Genomic DNA, 22,962 nt, shown 5'->3' with positions numbered 1-22,962 from the left:
GAGTCAGCATATGTCACTACTTGAATGCCGGTCTTTGCTGACAATATCCAAAACCAAGTGGAGAGTCACAAGAAGACAATTCTGCAAACTCTGATACTAATGAACAGAAGCGTAAATAAGGGCCCTTGGGTGGAATTGAAATTTAAGAATAATATTCATTATGGTGAAATCTAGAACACTTTTGCCTTCGTACAAAGTGGCACAAATGATTATGTGGGCTCAAAGAGTTTTAGAAGGGTCGACGCTGCCAGCAAAGGAATTCATATTTTATTATAATTATGCAGGTCAGATCTTCTACATTACCAGAAAAAGTAGAAAAAAGGATGTCTATTTCCATCAAGTCACAGTCAGGTTTGTTTTTTTTATGGACAAAGAAGCATCTCCACTTTTCTGTCTCCTAATCACCACCCTGAAAATCAGTTCAGGGTGATCATATGAGCAGATCATTTCTCAACCACAAGTGGCTTCTGGGCAGACACAGTTTTTAAAGTCGATAGACCTGCTTGCATCTCCAGTTAAGTCCAAGTGCCAGCAAATACTGGCCATGACCCTGGCATGAGAAAATTGATTTTTTACCTCTAAGTTTTAGAACCAGTAGCGCTGATCTTGAGAGGACTTCTTAAAATAAGGAAGAATTCAGAAAAAGCAAGGGTAATTACTTCCCATTGGCTGAAATTGGAATGGTGTTACAATTAATTATGATGGCTACTCCTTTTATTATTTCTTGCCAGGACTAACTTTTCCATGACCGTTAGCAGAATTCTGTCCATGACTGCCCGGGACTGAATGCCAACTTGCTGAATGCTCCCAGCATCTGGTTATACTCTGTGGTGGCAGATATGGAGCTCCAAGCTTACACACACCTATAAATAGATGCCACAATATACGAAAGTTTGTATTTGTTATAGCAGAAATCAAGGGTTTTCTTGGTTAACCCCTCATCAGCACAGGTTCCGAAGAACTCGGGGTCAACTTGTTTATCTCCAAGTGTCAGCCCCCACAACCACCAAGTGGGTGGAAGGTCTTTTGCAGTGACAGTTCTTCAAAGCATTCAAAGCAATTGTGAAATTTATGCCTTCAGTAAAGTAATTCTTCAAATCATAGGACTTGTCTCTGATCCTACAAGTTGTCCCTTCCATCCAGTCTAGGTCTGCTCAAAAGGAAAATGGACATAGAAGATTAAATTCTTGACTTACTGTGACTATGACAAGCAAAGGTTTCAGAACTATGCACCCTCTTGGAAAAGAGCCAGTTTGCACCTATATTCCTGAAATGTATATGCATCTATCATTGAATGTCTTGTTTAAGGGGTATCCTTGTATCGTTCCAACTGAGAAGTAATTCCTCAGCATGGAGACACTCATTTCCTGAAGGTTCATAAAAATGAGGAAGATTTTCTCCATTTACCTACAGAGAATCAATGATTTTATGGTGTTGGATGTTCTAGTTAGCCTCTCTAGCAGTCCTTTATGGAGCACAGCAGTATCTTTAACAGATTTTGCATCCTAGGGTTTTTAAAACCATGTGGTATGCTTATATCATGAGGGCTTGATTGGGTTGCAGGAAGTCAAGAGACATTCAAGTAGTGAAGGGGCAACCTTATAGACTTCATTTTACAGAAGTATCTACTGAAGTGATCTTTAATTAACCAGATGGAAGTCTTCGAACATTTGTTTAGCTTTATAGGTTGGAGCTTTCATTTGGCAGGTGGCTCTTTCCAAAGAGTAACTTTGTTTCTGTGGCATTGTTTGTTAGTTTCTCCCCCCACCCCCCCCACTTATAATATTGCTTGCTCGCTATATTCCATGTGTGCATGCTGTCAGGAGGAGTGTCGGGAAAATGGAAAATTGTTGTCAAACGTATCTGTAATTTTCCTTTCCTGTAAACTCCTCCTGACAGCATGTTTCCCTCCCTTATCCTGTTGTGAGCTTGTTAAAAAACACCCACAGGGCAGGGGGAGGTTACTTTTATAATTTTGGTAAATTGGTTCTATGGAGAGCAAGGAGCTGAGCTAACCCATGTGTGAATACTCTCAGGAGGAGTTTACAGGAAAGGAAATTTACAGGTAAGTATACAACAATTTTCCATTTTTCTGCTGTCAAATACTCTAAAGCTTTTAACCCACACATACTTTTTCAACATTTGACTCACACCTGCTCCCCTACAACTTCCTTCTCTCTTCAAGGCATAGCTACCTACTTTAAAGATAAAATCTCAAAAATCAGACAGCTTGACCTAGTCTTCTCTGATCTACTCTGTGCGCACTCCTCCATCCTAGTCTCTACACTAACTGAACAATTCCAACTTCTCCCTCTCTACTGGTAAATTCCCCTCAGCCTTTAAACATGTCATTGTTCTTTTTATCCTAAATAAATCCTCACTAGACCCTCCCTTATTTCTATCTACTGTCCTATCTCCCTTCGTCTTTCTCGCATGTTTCCAAACTTCTTGAATGCCTTGACTAAAAAAAAAATTGAATGATGATCTGAACTCCAACTCTCTGACCCGCTGCAATTTGGTATATCTGCCATTCCACTAAAACCACCCCTACTAAGGTAGCTAATGAACTCATCAGAGCTAAGTGGCAACTATTATCTTCTTCTACCTCTTTTCTCTGTTTCTGATACTGTTGATCACCCCCTTCTAATCTAGATCAAGAATTCCATTGGTTAGTTTGGGCAGGGTCCTCCCCTCCTGTCATTGTTTGTATCTGTCATTTGAGACCCCTATTTAAATTTCAGTGCTGTATAATATGTTGGCTTTATATAATACTGATTATTATTTTTTATTATTCATAATAATAATCTGTTATAATATATTAATTTCTCCTCTTGTGCTTTAGTGTTCACTCTGTATACTATGTCTGATATGTTTAACATTTCTATATTCCTCCACCAACTGCAATTTCCTGCCTGGCAGCACAATGAAAGCCAGTTAAATTTACCTAGTATTACACTGTATATGTATCAATGCTCAGGCAAAGTAGAGCCATTGGTGGCTCTACTAATTTAGACACAGTTCACAAGCTCTGAAAGCTTTTACAACCCTAAAATATATAAATTTAAAGACTTAACCTGACCATGTGGTCTTCAACAGTTCCGGAACCCCAACGAATCCTATGTAGCTATGATGTATGGTGTCTGATACCAGTGCAGCAATAGTTTAAGGTAAACTTCCCAATGATTAACACATTATGGCATAAATATATAAATACACTTAGGTGAATCAGCAGTATTGGTATTAGAATTATTTAGGAATTATACCATAGTGGAGCTGATTTACTAAAAGGGTGGTGTAATTTAATTTAATGAATTGTAGTGGTGTTTCATAAATGGATATTTAAACTGAACATGTCAGCAGTGTATTGAGTATGGATTTTGAACCCAATGATCCTAGAAGTAGGAGGAATTTGGGCTGAATCACTAAAAGTGTGAATATTCATTATAATTATACAATCAGATCCAGATTAAGTATGTTAACAGAATTTGCTATTTGCATAACTGTTACATAGTTATGTCTTTTCTCAACCTGACTAAGTCCATCAAGTTAAACCACTACAGAAAAAAACATATATATACATACATATATATACACGACAAAAAAAACCTATAGACAAAGTTATTCCAGGGGAAGGCAAAAAAAACTTTTTTACAATTCGCTCTAATAGGGGAAAAAAATTCCTTCATAATTCCATGAAGCAATTGAATGTTCCCTGGATAGACAGTCTCTGCTATCCTACCTTTATAGCCTAACACCCAGTTAAGTTATGAGCTTCTAGAAAAGCATCCAGCTTTTTGTTAAAGCAATCAATAGTACTTGCTGAAATTTACTTCCTGAGAAGGCTTATTCCACATTTTTACAGACTTTACAGTGAAGAATCCATTCCTTATCCGGAGCTTAAACTTCTTTTCCTCCAGATGCAAAGAGTGCCCTCTTGCTCTCTGTAATGATTTTAAAGTGTCTCAATCTCTCATGTCTCTCTCTGTCTCATTAGACATTGCAGCTTGACATTGCATGCTATTAAGTCTATTATCTACTAGAACTCCCAGATCATTTTCAAATTGTGACTCCACAAACGTGTTTCCCTAGACAGTTACATTTTTTTGCATGGAAATTTATTTTATATTGTAAGCCTATATTTGTTAGGCATAACTGACCAAAATATGTCCAATATTGACCAAATTTATTAATAAACTTTAAATAAAAAAAACACAAAAATCTGTTAAAAAATGAATAAAAAATAGTTAAACATATAAGTAATAGTAGCATGTATAATATATATATATATATATATATATATATATATATATATATATATATTATATGAAGGTTTCTTTGTATTGGACTCAATAGAGCTATTTTGTATTGAATCCAATACAAAATTATTTGCATTTACCACCGATCCCGCCCGCACCGGCGCATGCAGTCTCTGAGATCGTCTCTGCAGTCACCGGGAGCTGCGGAGACCAGCAGGATGCCAGGGGACGACAACGGATCAAGGTAAGTGTTTTTTTTTAATGTTTTAAGCAGCCCAACTGTGACTCGGGATTATCGCTTTTTGCAAGTAAAATCTGCGCTCGGGATTACCGCTTGGGGAGGTTAAATAGTCTCTAAAAATTAGAAACAATGGCTTTGAAATTACTGAGCTCAGCGCTTTGAGGACACGCGGATGTAATCAATCAAGTCCTGGTGCTTTGTCAACCTTAATTTAAACTTAGTAACATTGCTTCTAGCAATTTTTGAGCTCTGACATTTTCCTTTGTGTACACAGAGCTAAGTGTTTTGTAAATCTGCCTTCTCTTTGTCCACAGCTACCAACTGGCTGTGAGTCACATAGGGCTTAAGTTTAGCCTATTAAATGTTTTATTATTATTACTAATTGGAATATATTTTTATTGTGTTTGTGTAGAACAGACTTGAAACATTCCCATTTCTGTTCTGTGCTCTTTGAGGACAATTATCTCTCCCAGTCCAAGTCATGGAGAGTCGCCGTTAATAATGGAAAATTTGCTCTCTCTTTTATCATTCTTGTTTTCTGTTTACAACTTACATAAATGAAATCATAATATGATCACTGCTACCCAGATTATAAGCTCTGCATTGTTAGAACTAAGTCCAGCAGAGAATCATTTCTAGTCGAGGCTTCTATAAACTGTACCATAAAATTATCTTGTAATAAATGATAAAACTTCTGCCCTTTTGCTGTACCTGTAATACCATTAGTCAAGAAAAATGTCAGGGTAGTTTAAAATCTCCCATTACTACAACTGTGCCAGCCTTTGCAACCCCTTCTATCTGTAGTTGATTCTCTGTTTCTTCTTTCGCACTTGGAGGCCTATAGCAGATTCCAATAATTAACTGTGTACTATGCAGCCCCATATTCAACTCCACCCATAATGTTACATATCACATGCCTAATGACATGCTCCAGCAACATTTTTTTCTTTCACATTCACTTTTAGATCACCTCTCTCATACATGTGTATAAGTAACATGGGAAACTCCTTATACTTATCTATAACCCCCCTCCCAACTTTCCCTAATCCAGCCTCCACTGGTGTCTGACCTTTCTGCCACCTTATTTGACTTTCCCACCCCCCCTGTCCTAGTTTAAATATCCCAGTACCATTCCCATAAATCTTTTCCCTAGCACAGCAAAACAGCTTCCATTTAGGTGCAAACCATCTCTGAGATATAGGTTGTACCCCAATTAAAAATCAGCCCCATACTCTGAGAACCCAAACCCTTCCCTTTTACACCAGGATATAAGCCATGCATTTAGCCTTCCTTCAACTTGAAATCTAGTTCTTTAAATTGATTTTTAGGAATCATCCATCTTTCATTTATCCTGTCATTGGTTCTAACATGGACCAAGACTGCTAGGTCCTGTCCAGCACCTCCCAGTAATTTGTCCACTCTGTCCACCACAACCCTGGCACCAGGGAGACAGCAAATCTTTCAGGTAAAGGGATCCAGGTGACAAACTATTCTTTCAGTCCTCCTAATCATAGAATTCCCTATGACAACCAATTGTCTATGCCTTTCTGCATTGCCTTCCCCACCCCTACTTGATGGGCTACTCTGCCGGCTGTTAGGGGTAGCAGTAATATCTAGGGCTGCCACTACTGGGTTTGCAACTTGCACATCATCAAAAATCTTTGCAAATTAGTTAGGGTGCTCAAACACAGGGCTGGCCCTCCTGTCCTGAGAGCCCCTATCACTCCCGCAACTACAGTAACACAACTCCCTACATGTTTATCCTATTAACTACCTGGTCACTGAGCATGGGATAGAAGAGCCCTTTTAAGGTGATTCAGTGTTGCAATACGCTCCTCCCGATTTCTAATGTGAGATTCCAGAAGGATGTCTTTTTCACATTTGACACAGTGGTATTCACCTAGGAGCTTTTGCTCAATTTGTGGATACATATTGCAGACTGAACAAAAATCTTCCGCCTTGCTGCCACTCATTTTCCAAGTTACAATATATATTAATGTCACAGAGTTATAAAAGATTACTTACAGTTTTGTAGTTTCTTTAAAGGTTCAACTCTTTTTGTTTTAAAACTGTGTTTTCTAACACCACTTATTCACAGCTACTTGTTTCCCAAGCAAAAAGTGAGCAAGCTCATTGTGAGTTTACCCAAGACTTATATCACAGTGAAACCTTGACCACTCCCCCTTTATTAGAGGTGAGAAAGGAAAGAGGGAAAAAACTGACAGAAACAGAGAAAAACACAAGAAAAACAGTCACCCAACAGTCAGATGTCTTCAAAACGCAACTCCCAAATGCACAATTCATGATTTCACAATGTTCACACACTAAAATGTAAGAGAATTGACTTCCGTTATCCAAACTTGTAAAAGAAAAATTCCAGTTGGCTTATCGTAATAAACCAAGCTCATTTTATGAATGTGAATTTCTAAATTTTAGGCCGATCACTCTGCAAGAGATAATTCACTTAATTTAAATGAATTAGATCAAGCTTAATAGACATTCACCATCCAATCCTAATGCAAGCAAAAATCATACTAATATGTTTTTGCTAACATTTTGAATAAATTGGGTATTATTTTGGAAATTCTCACATCATTTACTAATTTCTAGCAAATAATTTCCTAAAGATTGATAATAGACTAAGTAAACAGCCTAAACTCTTTTAGTAAATCAACCCCATTGTCTTGGAACAAACAAAATGTAATTCCTTTCTTTTACTTTCCTTTCCAGTACTTTCTGTAAATCTTTCATTAAATCATTAAACAGATAGTTTTAGGCTACGTACACATGTCAGATGATTCTCGGCCAATACAATCTGTCGGGTGAAAATTTGTTATGCACTGAACAGCATTGGAAATTGGCCCTGTACTTAAGGTTATTACAAACCTGTTCTTTTTACACAGTTAACAATTGTTACATCTACTCACAGCTCTGAGAGTACATACGGTTCAAGAACAACCATGGCAGGACTTGGGGGTCTTGCCTTGCCCATTGTCATAATCTGTTCAAAGGTGATATCAGTCTGAGTTCCATTGTCCACATAGTGAAGATCATTCAAGGAGGCTGTCAGGGTTCCCTTCATACGTGGACTGCGTCTTAGAACTTGGATCAGGAGAGGATCTTTAGTAGTGCGTAGCGTCTCAAGTGTCTGTTCCTGGGAAAGTCGCGACAGATCTTTACCATTGACCTGTAAAACAGACGAAATTGTAAATTTCATTTTTTACTTTTATTTTGCAATCTTCAGGTAAAATTCATAATTTGAGACATCTTCAGTACAGTAAATGCATATTATGATGTCCTTAACACTTACCCTACCCACAGATTGGATCAGGACAACATTCTATTTGATCCTTTACTGCACTGAGGGGAAAGGGGGAGGATCTGTGTGGGTCAGTGTTGGTACATTGTCAAAAGGGCTAAGAAAACAGCTGACCACCAGGGGATGGGTTTTGCACTAATTTACTTATTACTTTTTTAAGGAGGTGCATTATGGGCTGCGTAGGGGTGCTGTGGTGCAGAGGTCAGAGCTGTGGAGCAGGGTGTGCTAGTGATTGAAATGATTTGGTTTTGGTTATGTTTTTTTTGCCCTGTCCGCTATTGAACCTAGAAACGGTCTTGCCTCTACTTTCCACATCAGCCCAGAAAAAATGTCAAAGATAGGTACACGCAGGTAGCTGCATAGTATTGCCCGGGAGGTTTAAGTAAACCTGGATTAAAATTAAAAAGTTTGCTTTTAGTGTATTTGTGACCTTATGGTTTTCTGTAATATGCAAAGTTTGCAAAAAATATAACACTCGGAGTGTAACAAATCCATTTATTATGCGTTTCCCAGTGCTATTCTACTTTACAGAGATGCACCTGTAATGCAAAACAATGATGCTTAAAACACTGTGCCCAGAATACATAAGGTCTCAGGGTTTATGAAATAAAATCAAATTTCACTTCTTTTTAAATGTCTTTTGACATGTGCTTCACATAAAAGTCTCTATTACCATATGATTAACATCTTCCTAATAGGTGCTAATCACCTGTGATGTGTTAATACATAATATTCACAGACTCCAGAGATCTTCAAATTAAACACAGGTCTAACAGTGCCATCGGTCTTCAAAATATATCAATGTCACCTCTGATTCAAATCTGCATCAAGTGATTCATGCTCTGAATAACATATTTTAAAATTTTAATAAAAAGGCTAAAAAACAAACTCACATAAAACCAGTATAAAGTCAACCAACTGTATCTGCCTGTAGCTGTGTAAAATTGATACTCATCCTGTTATTCCACTCCCCCTGCCTAGCACTGCATTCCAGATGTACATTTTGTCAAAATGGGATTTGTCAAGGCATTTAGTTTGTTTAATTTCTTATAATGAACTTACTTTTTATGTGATTATTTGTTTTTATGTGTTTTTGGTTGGGTAGCACTGTATAATTATTTTATACGTAACCATGCTAAACATTTGTTTTGGGTTTAATAACAAGCTTTTTTGTCAATCAGCTTTTAAACTTGCCACAGAAGCAAGGGTTCTACTGAAATGCAACCTGGACAATTGTTGTCCAATTTGTTTCTCAATTTTTTTCTTGCTTCAGTAGCTCTATTAACAAAGATCATTACACTAGATAAAGAGAGTGTAAGTGAGATCTGAAAATAGCCAAGCTTAACATGTTCATAAATCAAATGACAGTGGTTTGCAGCTATTTAAAGATAACATATGCAGAGCAGATCATGTTTTTTAAATTATGGTTTAGTGTACAGTTGTGCTTTAAATGCTAATCAAATATACCTACATGTCTGTGAGTAGATTTGTATATTTCTAAACTGAATAAGTAAGGACCTGGTGCCAAAAGAATTAACAAAGACAATAATTAACTGGTGCTATCTGTACTGGGTAGTCTAAAGCTACGTACACACTTCCAATTATTATCGTTGGAAAACGAACGACGAACGATTCTGCACGATATCTACGAACGATCGTATAGCACCGATCCTGCACATAGAGATAACGACACGATCGTTCGTAGATATTGTACACACAATAGATACGATCGTTTGAGCGATAGAGGAACTATGTGCACGACAGGAAAGTGAACGAACGTTCGTTCATTACGCATGCTCTGAACATGGACGATCAACGAACGACCGTACACACGAACGATGTTCAACGATCGTCGTCCAATCCGATCCGCCGGTCCGGTCGTTCGTTTCCAACGAGTTTCCTCGTTCGTCGGCGTCGTTGGTTACTTTTTTACGAACGATTTTTTGCCCAATCGATCGTTCGTCGTTCGATTGGAACGATAAAAATTGGAAGTGTGTACGCACCTTTAGGTAATCCAGGCCTCTTATTTTAATAAAAATTGAGCCAGTCCAAACTATCTGGGGACAGAAGCTACTGCTGTGACATTGAAGGCAGTTTCTGACATGAAACTTTCAGCAGGTTAGTCCAATATCCAAAGCAAGTATTGGGCCCAGCAGTGTAGATTGAGGACAGAGAGAGCTTTCTAGCAGCTTTGGGATACCAGTAAATCATTTTCCTGGTGCTATTCCTCCAGTGTTCCCTGTATTAGGCACCAAAGTGTGTGAGTTCCAGTAGAACACTAGACAGTGGTGCTGGTTGTCTGGCATAGATAATTTTTTTTTAACTATCATTGTTGCTCATGAGGAATTTAGGCTTTTAGGAGGTAATGCAAATGGTAAGCAATTACCAGACCAGATGTCTGTGGTAATGGACAACAGTCACTGCAATTAGGAGGGGGAAAAGTTGGAGGTGACAGTGTTATTGGCTTCTACCACCAAGCAAGGCAGGGCTACCTAGTCTAGTGTTATGCCCCTTTCTACATCCTTCTAGAAGGTTGGAATGTCATCTATACAGATGTACTGCAAATAATAGTTCTGCCACTAGGTGGTAGTATAATCTTAAAGAATTGCTTTTACTAGTGGAGCTAAATGGTTAAAATGTAATTCCTTTTCTGTGTTTCTGTTGCCAGCAGTGGAGTTGGGGTGAAGGACCTCTGGAAGCTCAGCAGTAGCAGACTCAGGGAGCAGGACCTCTGGAAGCTCAGCAGCAGCCAAGGTGGGGAGCAGGACCTCTGGAAGCTTAGCAGCAGTAGAGTCGGGGAACAGGACCTCTGGAAGCTCAGCAGCAGCAGAGTCGGGGAGAACCAGTTACCTGGGAGAGCCGAGTCAAGAGCAAGCCATCAGACCGAGTCGGGGAGGAGGACTTCTGGAAGCTCAGCAGTAGCCGAGTCAGGGAGCAGGACCTCTAGAAGCTCAGCAGCAGCAGAGTCGGGCAGGAGGACCTCTGGAAGATCAGCAACAGTGAGTAAGGGTGCCAGACCTCTGGAAGCTCGACAGTACACCTCAGCCAAGTGGTCCATAATGTATAGTAACCAGAAAAAAGCATGTACAAACCAACAGGCCAAGCAGCAATTTAGTGTAGCTGTGCAGGTCAGTATGGCGGTAGCATTAAGTCAGGGTTTTCCACCAACAGGGACAGGAGGGAGACCAGCACTGGCAGCATACACTATAAAGCCACAAATCAAAGATACATTAAGTGCATTTATTGGAAGTGAATGCATTCAAAACAGCAAACAATGAATAGTGCAACAACCCAAAAACATACAGTGACAAGAACTATTTACAAACATATACAAGAGACAACAATATATAGTGCAAGGGCAAGATTACAAAAATCAAGTGGCCAGAGCACCAGCAAGGAATTTGCCACAAAATTCCAGGCCCAATGCTAAGGCACTGAAAAGCTTGTGGAGGCAGAATATGTAGGCCTGCTAATTATGAGCCACAGGTGTCCACAAACCAGGAGGTGAATATTCAATGTGCCACCTACTGGTTGCCTGTGGAAGTACATGCAACGGATGCCTAACTATAGTGCCTCCAGCAGGCAACATAAGGAGCTGCAGGGTTCCTGACACACGGACTGTTTCCCCAGAGTTTATCCTGAGCATTTAAAAGCCCATGTTTGAAATTTTTTTACACTTCAATGGGCTAATCTACCCCAGGGCGTTTCCTTGAGGCACAATGAAATAAATGAAAAACATGCAAAAACGCCTACATTGATTTTTGCGCGTTTATAAATTTTTAAAGACATCAAAAAGGCCTTTCATTTGAGCTGTCATCAGGGTTTCTCTTTTCCCAGCCAGTGAAGGAAGAAGTCCTATGAGGACACCGCTTCTAACTCCCCAGTGGAGCATTGGCATGTGTTCTGCATGGAAAAGTGTCCAGTCAGGGAAGAGGCTGAGGCTGTTAAGTGCACACTGCTCCCAGAATCTTTAGCGGGGATTTGGCACATGGGTGCAGAACATGTGCAAAAGCTTCATTAGGAATTCTGGGAATAAATGGCCACATAGGACCTCTCCCTTAATTGGCTGAAAAAGGTAAACATGGCACCTCAAGTGTCACTGGCAATGCTGGGGCAAGTGTCCTACACCCACGTGAATGAGTAAGAGGTTTTAATGAGTAAGGTGTACCGCTGCCTAAAGGATGAAGGGGTCAGTCATTTGTTCAGCACCATCTTGACTGGTAAGAGGGCCTTTATCTAAAGCACAGATATCTGGGGATCATGTTTCACATACAGCATAACACACATCTTTATTGTGACCAGACACAGCATTGCTAGACCACCATTGGTACAGTAAAATTCCTTTTCTACTTCTTAATCTGCATTCAGCAAAATCCTGTAAAAATATAAAAGTATAAGGTATCTCCCTGACCAATGATACCAATGATACCAGCACCATTTAAATCTATCCTGGATTCAGTGGTTTCTGAGCCAGTGATGGAGCAACAAGGGAGGTAAACAACTGGCACTTCTAGATAGCTCTGCCACTGGTAGGGTATCTACTCTACCATTGGCCTAAAGCTGGTTGAAGGTGATCAGAACTGCCAGAAATCTGCCACATGTATCCAGCATAAATTTGGTCAAAATCTTTGAAATCGGATTACACAATCTTTTTTATGTCTGCTGACAACAATATACTACAAAACAGCCTACCTATATATGAACTGAGTAGATTGTTTAGGTAATGCTACACGGCTTTGGTAGATTTAAAAAAAATAGAAATTGCATATTTGGATGCAAGGTGTAAAGCAGTAGATTATTTCACCCTTTTGAATAACAAATGCTGACATTTTTCTTACTGTAATTTTCTTCACTCTATATTGCAGAGATATTTTACATTTTGCTGTAATAACCACTTTGGAGTTTGTAGTTAGGTCCTAAACCACAATCTCCCCCTTAATCTGTGAAATTACAGGTTATCCTCCCATCCTTATGTCTATCTTACACTGGTTGCAAATGTGCTCCCTCTTTCACACTACATTTTGCCACCAGCCAGAGACTCTATTGGGGACTGATCAATTGTATTCTTGCTTACTGTGTCTTATTGATGCACAGCAGCTGTTGCCTAGGAAACTGGCCCTTTGCTGAAGGAATGGAACACAACTGGGAGGCAACAGTAAGGATTTTATTTGATTGGGGGATGGGAGGAAGAGAAGATGTGGTACAGGATGTATAATGGACACAAGAATGATGAAGGCATTCTGACTGTGTAAATGAACAATGCACAGCTTCAGGACTCCAGAAAAAGAATCATTGACAGGGAGAGTTAATAGGCATACAGAAGAATAAGCATAGGAGACAGAAAGAGAAAAAAACAATGAGGATACTGGTTAGTAAAGAAAATAGATTACAGGAGATCCAAGATTACAGTGAAGGACAAGAATCCTAGAAATTGACAATCATGTCTTGTCTGTGTCTGTTTTATTACTGCTCAGCTAAAAGCTTATTCTAATTCTGAATCCTCTGGAGCTGACCCAACAAGACCAGATTTCAAGTCAGGTTGCCAGCTCTAGCTCCCCCTAAAACCACATCCTCTTCCTTGTAATGCAGTGTAAGACCCAGAGAGCCATTCTGTATTTTGCAGCAACTCTTACCCTGCCATAGGATTGGGGAGAGAGATGTATGAGGGGGTGCTGGGAAGTTCCTGACTTTGCCCAGAAAGAAGAGAGCCAGAGTTATGAAATAACACATGTATTCAACATATTCCCCCCTGAGACTGATGCACTTGGTACAGCGTAGTTGCAGCTTTTCTAGACCGTTCAAAAAAAATTGCTTTGGTTTGGCTGCAAACCAGCTCTCAGCAGCATCTTTGACATCAGAAATGTCCTCAAAACGTTGTCCTTTCAGATGTTTCTTCAAATTCAGATAATAGTCCGAAGGGGCCAGGTCAGTATGTAGGGGGGATGGGGGACCAATTGGTAACTCGGGGTGTTCAATTTGGCAGCCACAACATTGGACGTGTCTGCAGGTGCATTGTCCTGCAAAATAAGGATCCCTTTGGCCAACTTACAGCGATTCATCTTAATTGCTTCCTTCAGATGGTCCAGGAGGTTAGCATAATATTGTCCAGTGATACTGGAGCCTTGAGGTAGGTAGTCCATCAACAGAGTACCGTCTTTGTCCCAGAAAACGAATGCCGTGACTTTTCTGGCCAATTTCTGGGTTTGGAACTTCTTCCTTTGACTGTTCCTTGGTTTCAGAATCATAGATGTGGAGCCAGGTTTCATTCTCAGTCACTAACCTAGCCAAAAAGTCCTGTGCAGCTTCAAAATGGGCCAAAACGGCTTTGTATGCTTCAACCCGTTCCTTTTTCTGATCACTGTTCAAATATTTTGGCACCCACTTCGCTGAAAGCTTGCGCATGTCTAGGATAGTGGTGATAACAAACCCAACACGCTCCCGTAAGGTGTCAAGTATCTGGGCTATCTTTTTTGCGGATATTCGCCGGTCCTTAATAATCAGCTCATGGACAGCATCTCAGGTTGCCGGGTCAGTTGAGGTTGGGGGTCACCCACTGCGGGGCTCATCTTCAACGAGATATCTTGAAACGAGATATCCAGGTTGTGACAGTGCTGTAGGAAGGACACTTCTCCCCCAGTGTTTGTGACATCTCAGTGTGAATGTCCTTTGCTGACTTTCCCTGGAGAAACAAAAACTTCATGATGGCCTGTAACTCCAACGACGTGAAACTTGCTTGTGTCTCTGCCATCACAGCTTCTCACTAAAAGAAAAAACAGTTTTAAGAATCGCAAGGACCTGATATTTGCACAGTTTCATACTAAGATATTAGGCTGTCATATGCCCCCACACTAATTTTTTTATTTCATCTGGAGGGAGGGAGAGCCAGGAACTTCTCAGCACCCGTTTGTATGTGACAAAGAAAAACGAAGGGGCAGGAGAACTGAATGTTGTGATGTGCTATTCCCTGCCACCTGAAACAATGAAACAATGAAATGAAACAACTCAGATGCAGTTGGAACTGCAGACTTTCAGCTTTATTTCATTGGGTTGAACAAAAAGATTGCATAAAAATGTGAGGAACTAAAAGCCTTTTTTTGAACACAATCACTTCATTTCAGGGGCTCAAACGTAGTTGGACAATTGACTCAAAGGCTATTTCATGGGCTGGTGTGGGCAATTCCTTCATTATGTCATTATCAATTAAGCAGATAAAAGGCCTGGAGATGATTTGAGTGGGGGAGGGTGCTTGTGTGTGGAAGATTTTGCTGTTAATAGAAAACATGCGGTCAAAGGTGCATGCAGTTTCCATTCAGGTGAAACAATATTAGGAGTGGCAAAATCTACAGCTGACTGACTCAAAACCACCTATGGAAGTCCACTCCAAAAATCAACCACTCTTTCAAAAAAATTAATACTTTTTTAGTTCTGTCCCCCCATGTCCTTGACCTTCTCTTCATTTTAAAAACACTGTCCTCGTGAAACCTCTGATTACCTGTGATGTAATTAAGTGATTCAGACATATCCTCTTTTCTGTAAATTTAATTTTTTTGCCCATGTTCTATGTTTTGAAGTGGGGACTCTTGATTGGGAAAACTTAAGATCTAAATGAGGCTTAAACAGTAATCTATTTAGGATAGTAGAAGTATTCATATACAAGAAGAAAAAAATTAAATGTACAAGAAAACCTCCACTTACCATAAACATCAGGACATTAAGGCATAAGATAAAAACATATCAAGCAGAGAACCCAATAAGAAGGGTCGTGTCTTTCATGGCCAGAAGGACATACTAGGGGGGGTTATCATTCTCTACCTATTAAAAAAATAGAACACATCTCTAATAATTGAAAGATTCTTGTTACAAAAGTAAGATATGTGTTATCCATATAAAATATATTTTTTTCAGAAAAGGTGATCCTCTTTTGCTTTTTAATATGTACCTCACCATAGTGTCTAGACATAAATATTTGTTTAAATATTTAAAATAAAGAAAATTTATACATACTCACTGACTCTTGAAACATGTCAGTCTAGCAACAGTTTTTTTTACCACTAGCAGCTGTTTTTTTTTTTGTTTAAAGTACCACAGAATATTACTTTATTTTAAAAACTTGGTAACTCACTAAGTAAAATCAAACAATCAGCATGGGTTAAATATACACTTGACCACAAGAGCACAACACAGTTTAAGGTGGTCAAAACACAAATGTCTTACAAAAGGTCAGATGCTGAGATCATTATTCCATACAGTACGAAAATCATATAGTGCATCCTTACCTAAACTTTATGTAACATCTGAGATCTTGCAGCATGACAAAACGTTACACTGATAATCATAAATTCTTTTCTACACAATGCCAAGGGCAACTTTCCATTACTTAGAATGAGAGAAAATGTAATCAAAAAACTCAGGGAACTGAAATAGGAAAGGTGACTGTACATAGAGTGCAAAAAAAATCCCCATAGGCAATCGGATCCTGTACTGCGTATATTGGATGTAGACTCTAGATTTACTGGTATGAAATTTGGCTATGTGGAAATGAAGATAACTGCCTTTGCAGATGATATCATACTGTTTCTTGCAAACCCAAAAGATTGACTACATTTTATAATGAACACATTACAGAAAATTTCAGAAAATCTCTGGATATACTATAAATCCTGACAAGTCAGTGGTCCTTTTACTGTTTCCCAAACATAAGCCAAGTTGGAGTTCCTGAATCTCATTTCAATAGGCAAAGTCCCATTTTGTGTACTTGGGAGTACTGATTCCCCAAAACCCTGCAAAACTTTACAATCTGAATTTCACACAAGCTATCCTATCAATGACGAAGGACATTAAAACTTGGGCTTCCTCTACGTTTTCCTTCATGGGTCGAATGTCTTTATTCAAAATGATCCCTTTTCATTGACTAATATTCCTACTTCAAACTCTGCCAATTTTTTTGCCAACCCAAGACCTAAAACAAATTAACTTCGTTCATTCATTTGGAGAGGTAGGCATGCAGTAGCCAGTCGCACTACTCTACAACAAAACACGTAAAATGATGGGTTAAATGTACCAGATATAGCCTTGTACAATCAAGCAGCATTGTTGCTCATGGTAAAAGATTGGATACACGGAACATCCTTTTAAACAAATTTACAGGTGGATTTTTCATTATACCCCCTCCTGAATCCTATGGTCATCCTCAATACCTATATGGAACTCCTGCAGGAGGAGATACAAATGAACCCTTGATCTATTCTCAGTGGCAACTTTGTCACTTTTTGCGAAAAACAGAATTGCTTAATGCTCACACTTCTACGTATATCCCCCTTTCAGGAAATGCTGAATTTACACCTGAATATTCCGCTTCTCTGTTAGCAATATGGGCTAACTGAGGCCCCACCTTTAAGATTTTAATTGATCCTAAGACCCACAAAGCATTTTCTTTTCCAGAGCTAAGGAGAAGGTGGAAAGTATTTTCTTATTGATTCAAGTAAGGGTCTATGCAGCAAGGATAGCTAGACAGCTAGCTCCTCGAGATTGGAATAACCCCTTAGATACAATGTTATTGTCTTCTCGGGTTGCCACAAAAAGGCTATTTCCAAATTGTATGAGTTTCTTAAGCTACGTACACTCTTCCAATGAATCTCACCTGATAATTGGTGCAGGGCCGATACCGGACAAGAATCTGAAGTGTGAACTGTGCGTGTCGTTCATCATCCGAACGAATGATCGCAATGCAAGAGAAGAGGGAGAGCACGAAGCAGGGTGCCGCTCTGTCATTCTCCTCCTTCCCTCTGCATAGAGGAGAGCGGTGCTGTATGTACAGCACTCGTTCATGCATCATGCAAGATCCTTTTCAATGACTATAATTGGAAGTTTGTACGCGGCTTTAGAACTGATTTAGATTATGAAACTTCTAAAGTAAGCATGACAAAATGGCAAACTCATTTCCCTAGTTTACCAGTTTCGAAATTTGTATACATGTACAGAATCTCCTGGAAGGCTATTCCTGCAGTCCAATACCGTGAAATGTTTTTTTGCCTTTTCCATAGGATTTATATTTCACCTCAGAGGGCCCATTATATAGGTCTCTCAGATGGGACTACTTGTTTTAAATGTGGAGCCCAGGCGGCTACACTTTACCATAATTTCTGGGAATGTCCGTTTATTAAACAATTCTGGAGGCAGGTGGTACATTATATCCACAGATATTTGCTAAATTACATACCATTCACACCAGAATGGGTAGTTTTTGGCTTACTGGAACTGCGAGGTGTTTGATTTACCAGGGGAACAAAACGATTAGCACTTTTACTTTCGGCTATTGTTAAAAAAACATTCTTCATTGTTGGTTGGACTCCCCTCCTCCAACGATGCGTCTTTTTGACTAAACAAGAATTATTCAGAATGGAGTGGATAGTGAATTCTTTAAACACAGAATCTAAAACTCAAATTTTCTTTTAAACATGGGAAAGTTTTATTGACACACTAAACATAGCTAATAAAACAAAATTGTATAACTGTTTTCATCACATGGTACCTTGAAAGAGAATTAACAAATGACCCCCCTTTTGTTATGTGAATTTTGTTTGTGCCTAATTTTTGCACTACTGACATTGTATAAATGCTGTATGTCATGTTTTTTTTTGTGATGTATGTTTTTCCACTGTTTAACCTCAATAAAAATATATTTTAAACAAAAACAAACTTAAGTTGGTGACAGCTAATGTTGTAATAGTTGAACAAAATAAGAAAAAGGCATTCCAAAAAAAAAATCTTTCATCTTTCGAATTTTAAAAAGAATACAACAAAAGATGTTAAAAGGAAATAAATTATTAAAAATAAACGAAAAACCTTCTATATAATATTTTAATTACATCAGATCAGGTCAGATCTTGTGGGCCCCCTAAATGAGGATTTGGGAGTGGTGACTTGAGATAAAGAAAAGGTATATTTATGAAAGGCTTTTTCAGACCAGTATACACAATGGAAATTGTGGAGCTTATGCCCAAAGTATTTCCACAGCCTTAAATGAATCACAATAGCTCAAAGTTCATATGGTTCAGCCAACCAGACAAAATTAGTCCAAATAAAGCAGCAGGACTAGATGGATTACACCTATGTCTTCTCAGAGAAATGAGTTGTTATTTCAAAAGTCATCCTTTTTAATTTTGAAGGACTCTTCAATCAATGGCTTAGCACCAATAGATTGGCAAAAGGCCATTGCAGTAACTATCATTACAAAGGGATCAAAGTCTTTACCAAGTAACTAAAGACCTAGAAGTTTGACTTCTACAGTTGGGAAGGTTGCGAGTTTGATAAATAATCACCATTTCTGCTAGAAAAAAAAAAGAAATAAATTGATAACATGTATTTAAAGAAGGCCGATGTCACAAAAGTCTTTTCTCTTCCTAAGAGAAAGTAAACATTTAAACATTAAAGTACTTATAGTATATTTAGACCAATCAAAAGCATTTGACACAATATGCCAACAGATGGTAATGTTCAACATGTAAGAGTCACTAAGCTCAGTCACTGCTTTATGACGTATTTCTTTTTCACATATAGAGTTTGGATTACATGTACAATTTCTGTATCTGGAAATGACACCAAACTAAACAATGGAATAAAGTCCTTACAAGTTTTTTTTTTTTTTTTAAATTACATTTATAATTGATTTATGTGAATGTTATGCACTTGGATCTAACAACATGTATGCTTTATACATTTTTAGGGGTAATACATCTGGGTAAGACAATAATGAACAAGGTCCTGGAATTTCTGGTAGATCGCAGATTTAATAGGGAACTAAATCCCATTTCTATTCTCACCTGACCCCATTCAGTCACTGGGCACTACCATCTTTTTCCTTCTTCTCTTCCTACTTGTGCTCTTGGGCCATACTGATTTGCATGGTCGAGTTGACGTAACTCCTGGGAAGGCATGCGGGAATTTATTTAGTGCGCAGTGGAAGCCAGTATTGTCAGGTATACTAGCAATCAGACAGTTTGTCAGTTTACCATAGCAATCAGGCAGGTAGGAATGATAATTGCATAATGTCTTGCCTGATTCCAAATGTATCAATGTGGAACTTTAGTTCTGCTTTAACAGAATGCAACACCAAGCTGCAATCTCCATTTTCCGGCTTTACTTTATTAAAAAAAAGTATTTAAAAAAACTTTTTAAAAAGTAATAAAAATCAGGTACAAGGCACTAGACAGATGTCATCTAGGTATCAGTTCCTGGAGAGAATGCAAGTAAACTATTGGGAGGCATGGAGGAGCTACGAAAAAAGATTAACTGAATTTATTTTCCCTTGGGAAGGAGCATTTAAGGGAGGCTATGACTCCCCTGTATATATTGTCCACACAGTGAACGTGCTTCAAAATTGTTCATATTATATTTATAATATTTCATATTATAATATTATTGTTAGGGACAAAGGGGCTCTCATTGCTTTAGGAGAAAAAAAAATATTACTCTTTCGAAACAGGTATTTTAACTCTTTTCTACATTATTATGTTGAGCGATATGTGATGTTTATTTTTTACTTGTTTGTACATATATGCTCTCTTGCCATGCATACATTCATTATTAACATAACAATCTTAAGATTGGTAATATTTCATAGATAGTTTCTTGGGTGCTAATTTCTTTATAAGAGTATATATATATATATATATATATATATATATATAAATGAATCAGTTATACGTCATTTGTTAATGAAATGTTCTGCTAAATATCATGAAGCTTTGATGGTGACATATGTATTATTAAAATTATATCTAAATAAATGAGTGGGTACAACCTAAACTAGTTTCTTGTATTGCTATACATAAATGGGCAGGATGTTGGTGCTTTATAAATAAGAAAAAATATATATTCTATACCAATTGGAAGGGGAACACCAAAAATTGGAATGTTATCACCTCTTGATCTACATACAGGCTTTTGAGGCCATGTCTTGGAACTAAATATATTTTCCACATACTGGAACATTAAGGTTTTGACAACTTGTTTGTTAGTGTTACAGTGGGAGCATCTTTTTTTACATATTGCATTGATATAGGTTCTGAAATTAATTGGTTACCACATCCATTACTATTTATTTTAGCTACAGAATCTATGGCATTAGCGGTTTCTAATAATTTTGATCACATTATGTATATTTTCTACTTTACTGGCTGGTGACTTATATCAGTTGTGAATACATGTTTCTAAGACAATCCCCCATTTATGAGATATATTAAACTACTAATGTTACCATCATAGATTAGATAATACTTTACAGCCATCCACAGTTTTTTTAAATGTTTTATTTGAAGATTTAGGAAGTCTAATAAAGTATCTATATAGATCTGGAAATGGAATTAATTAGGATGAAGGATAATAGTAAAACAATGACCAAGCTTTGTAATTCATACATAATTCTCCTGAAATTCCATGTGAATATCTTCAAAAACTGTCTGTAAACATCTCTAGGTGACTTGTTAAGAAGACACATGAGGCAATCCTCGTTTGCTGGCCCATACCACTCTGCTGCCTAGCTTGAAGTCAGTGCTCTTTTTGTTTAGAGGAGATGTCCATCTTAGGGTGTTGTTGTCAACATTTTCCAAGACTTGGTATGTAAAATACCTGTTTGAAAGTACTTATTAATGTAATGAAATATTTGTAAATCAGACACTGTTGATTCTTGTATGTTGTCAGGTCTCAGGTCTCTGTAAAATTTCCTGATGAAGCAGGTTTAAACCTGCGAAACGTGTGGAAAAGTCAAAGACTCCATCTGACTTATATGAGACCTTGCCATGACGTGGAAAATATATTTGTTTTTAATCATTGTGTAGTCACTATTGTGAACCTTTTACCTGTGTTTTTAACTTTTTCTAAAATAAATTTATATTTTTGATTTATTTTAAATTCTGTGCCTAAAAAGTCCAGTGATTTGCTTGTGATACCTGTAAGTTTAAGATATCTTATTGGGATGTGGCACATATCTGAGAAATTTTCATAACCTAACCTCTACTCTAAAATACATTTACAGACTGATAGAATAGTTTGCTGCCCGGATGCCTTAAAACAAATGGTTTGCTGTCCCTCTGGTGCCAGGGTTTGGCATATGGTGGACCGGGTGGACAAATTGCTAGTAGGGGCTGGGCAAGACCCTGCTGTCTTGGTCCATGTTAGCACCAATGACAGGATATATGGAAGATAAAAGATCCAAAAAATGAGTTTAAAAAACTAGGTTTCAAGTTGAAAGAAAAGGACCTCCAATGTTATATTTTCTGGAATTTTGCCTTTGCCATGTGGAACACAGGAAAGGCAGCAGGAACTTAGACAGCTACACTCATTGCTTAAGTCCTGGTGTAAAAGGGAAAGGTTTGGGTTCTTAGAGCACTGGGCTGATTTTGCATTGAGGTACAACCTATATGCCAGAGATGGTTTGCATCTAAATGCAAGGGGTCTGTTGTGCTAGGGGAAAGATTTAGGGGAAAGGTGGTGCGATATTTAAACTAGGAGAGAGGCGGTGGGACAGTTACATAAGGTGGCAGAAAGATCAGACAGGAGTCAGTCACTTGTGAAGGGTGGAGTGGGGATAGTTGGGGGGAGGGTTATAAGTATAAGGAGTTTTTCATGTGATACAAAAAAAACATTGATTTGTGTAGTACTAATTGTACTGAAAAAACAAAAATATTTCGAAAATAATGGTGGAAAATGCAGCAATGGTTAAAAGAACCTGTTCACCAAAGCTAGAAGTGTGACAAACAAAATAGGGGAGTTGGAAGCCTTAATGAATAAAGAGCATTATGACTTTTACTGAAAGTTTTAGTAATGGGAGATTTTAACTACCCTGAACTTTAGTAATAGCACTACAGGTACAGCAAAAGGGCAGAAATGTCTTAATGTAATAAAATTATCTTGTATGGTACAGTTTATAGTAGCCTTAACTGGAAATGATACTCTGCTGGACCTAGTTTTTTCTAACAATGAAGTGCTTATAACAAATGTGCATTTAAAAAAATCTGGGTAGCAGTGACCATAATATGATTTCATTTAATGTAAACTGTAAACAGGAAGCAAAAACAGGGAAGACAAAAGCATTAGTTTTAAGAGAGCAAATTTTCCATTATTAAGGAAAATGGCAGAGCTCAAGT

General features: G+C 38.1%; 1 protein-coding gene across 1 annotated transcript in view; it reads right to left on the bottom strand.

Moving 5' to 3' along the window:
- PDZD4 (PDZ domain containing 4) overlaps nt 1–22,962 on the bottom strand; it is a 121,463-nt gene that overhangs the window by 25,433 nt on the left and 73,068 nt on the right. The window contains exon 2 of the mRNA XM_072429809.1: nt 7,425–7,684. Within this exon, the coding sequence (XP_072285910.1) occupies nt 7,425–7,684 (260 nt within the window). The remainder of the gene's footprint in view (nt 1–7,424; nt 7,685–22,962) is intronic.

This window comes from Pyxicephalus adspersus, chromosome Z (assembly GCF_032062135.1).
Source record: "Pyxicephalus adspersus chromosome Z, UCB_Pads_2.0, whole genome shotgun sequence".
In the NCBI taxonomy this organism is placed as follows: domain Eukaryota; kingdom Metazoa; phylum Chordata; class Amphibia; order Anura; family Pyxicephalidae; genus Pyxicephalus; species Pyxicephalus adspersus.
Note: the sequence above shows the minus strand (reverse complement) of the source record. Positions and strands in the feature narration are given on the sequence as shown.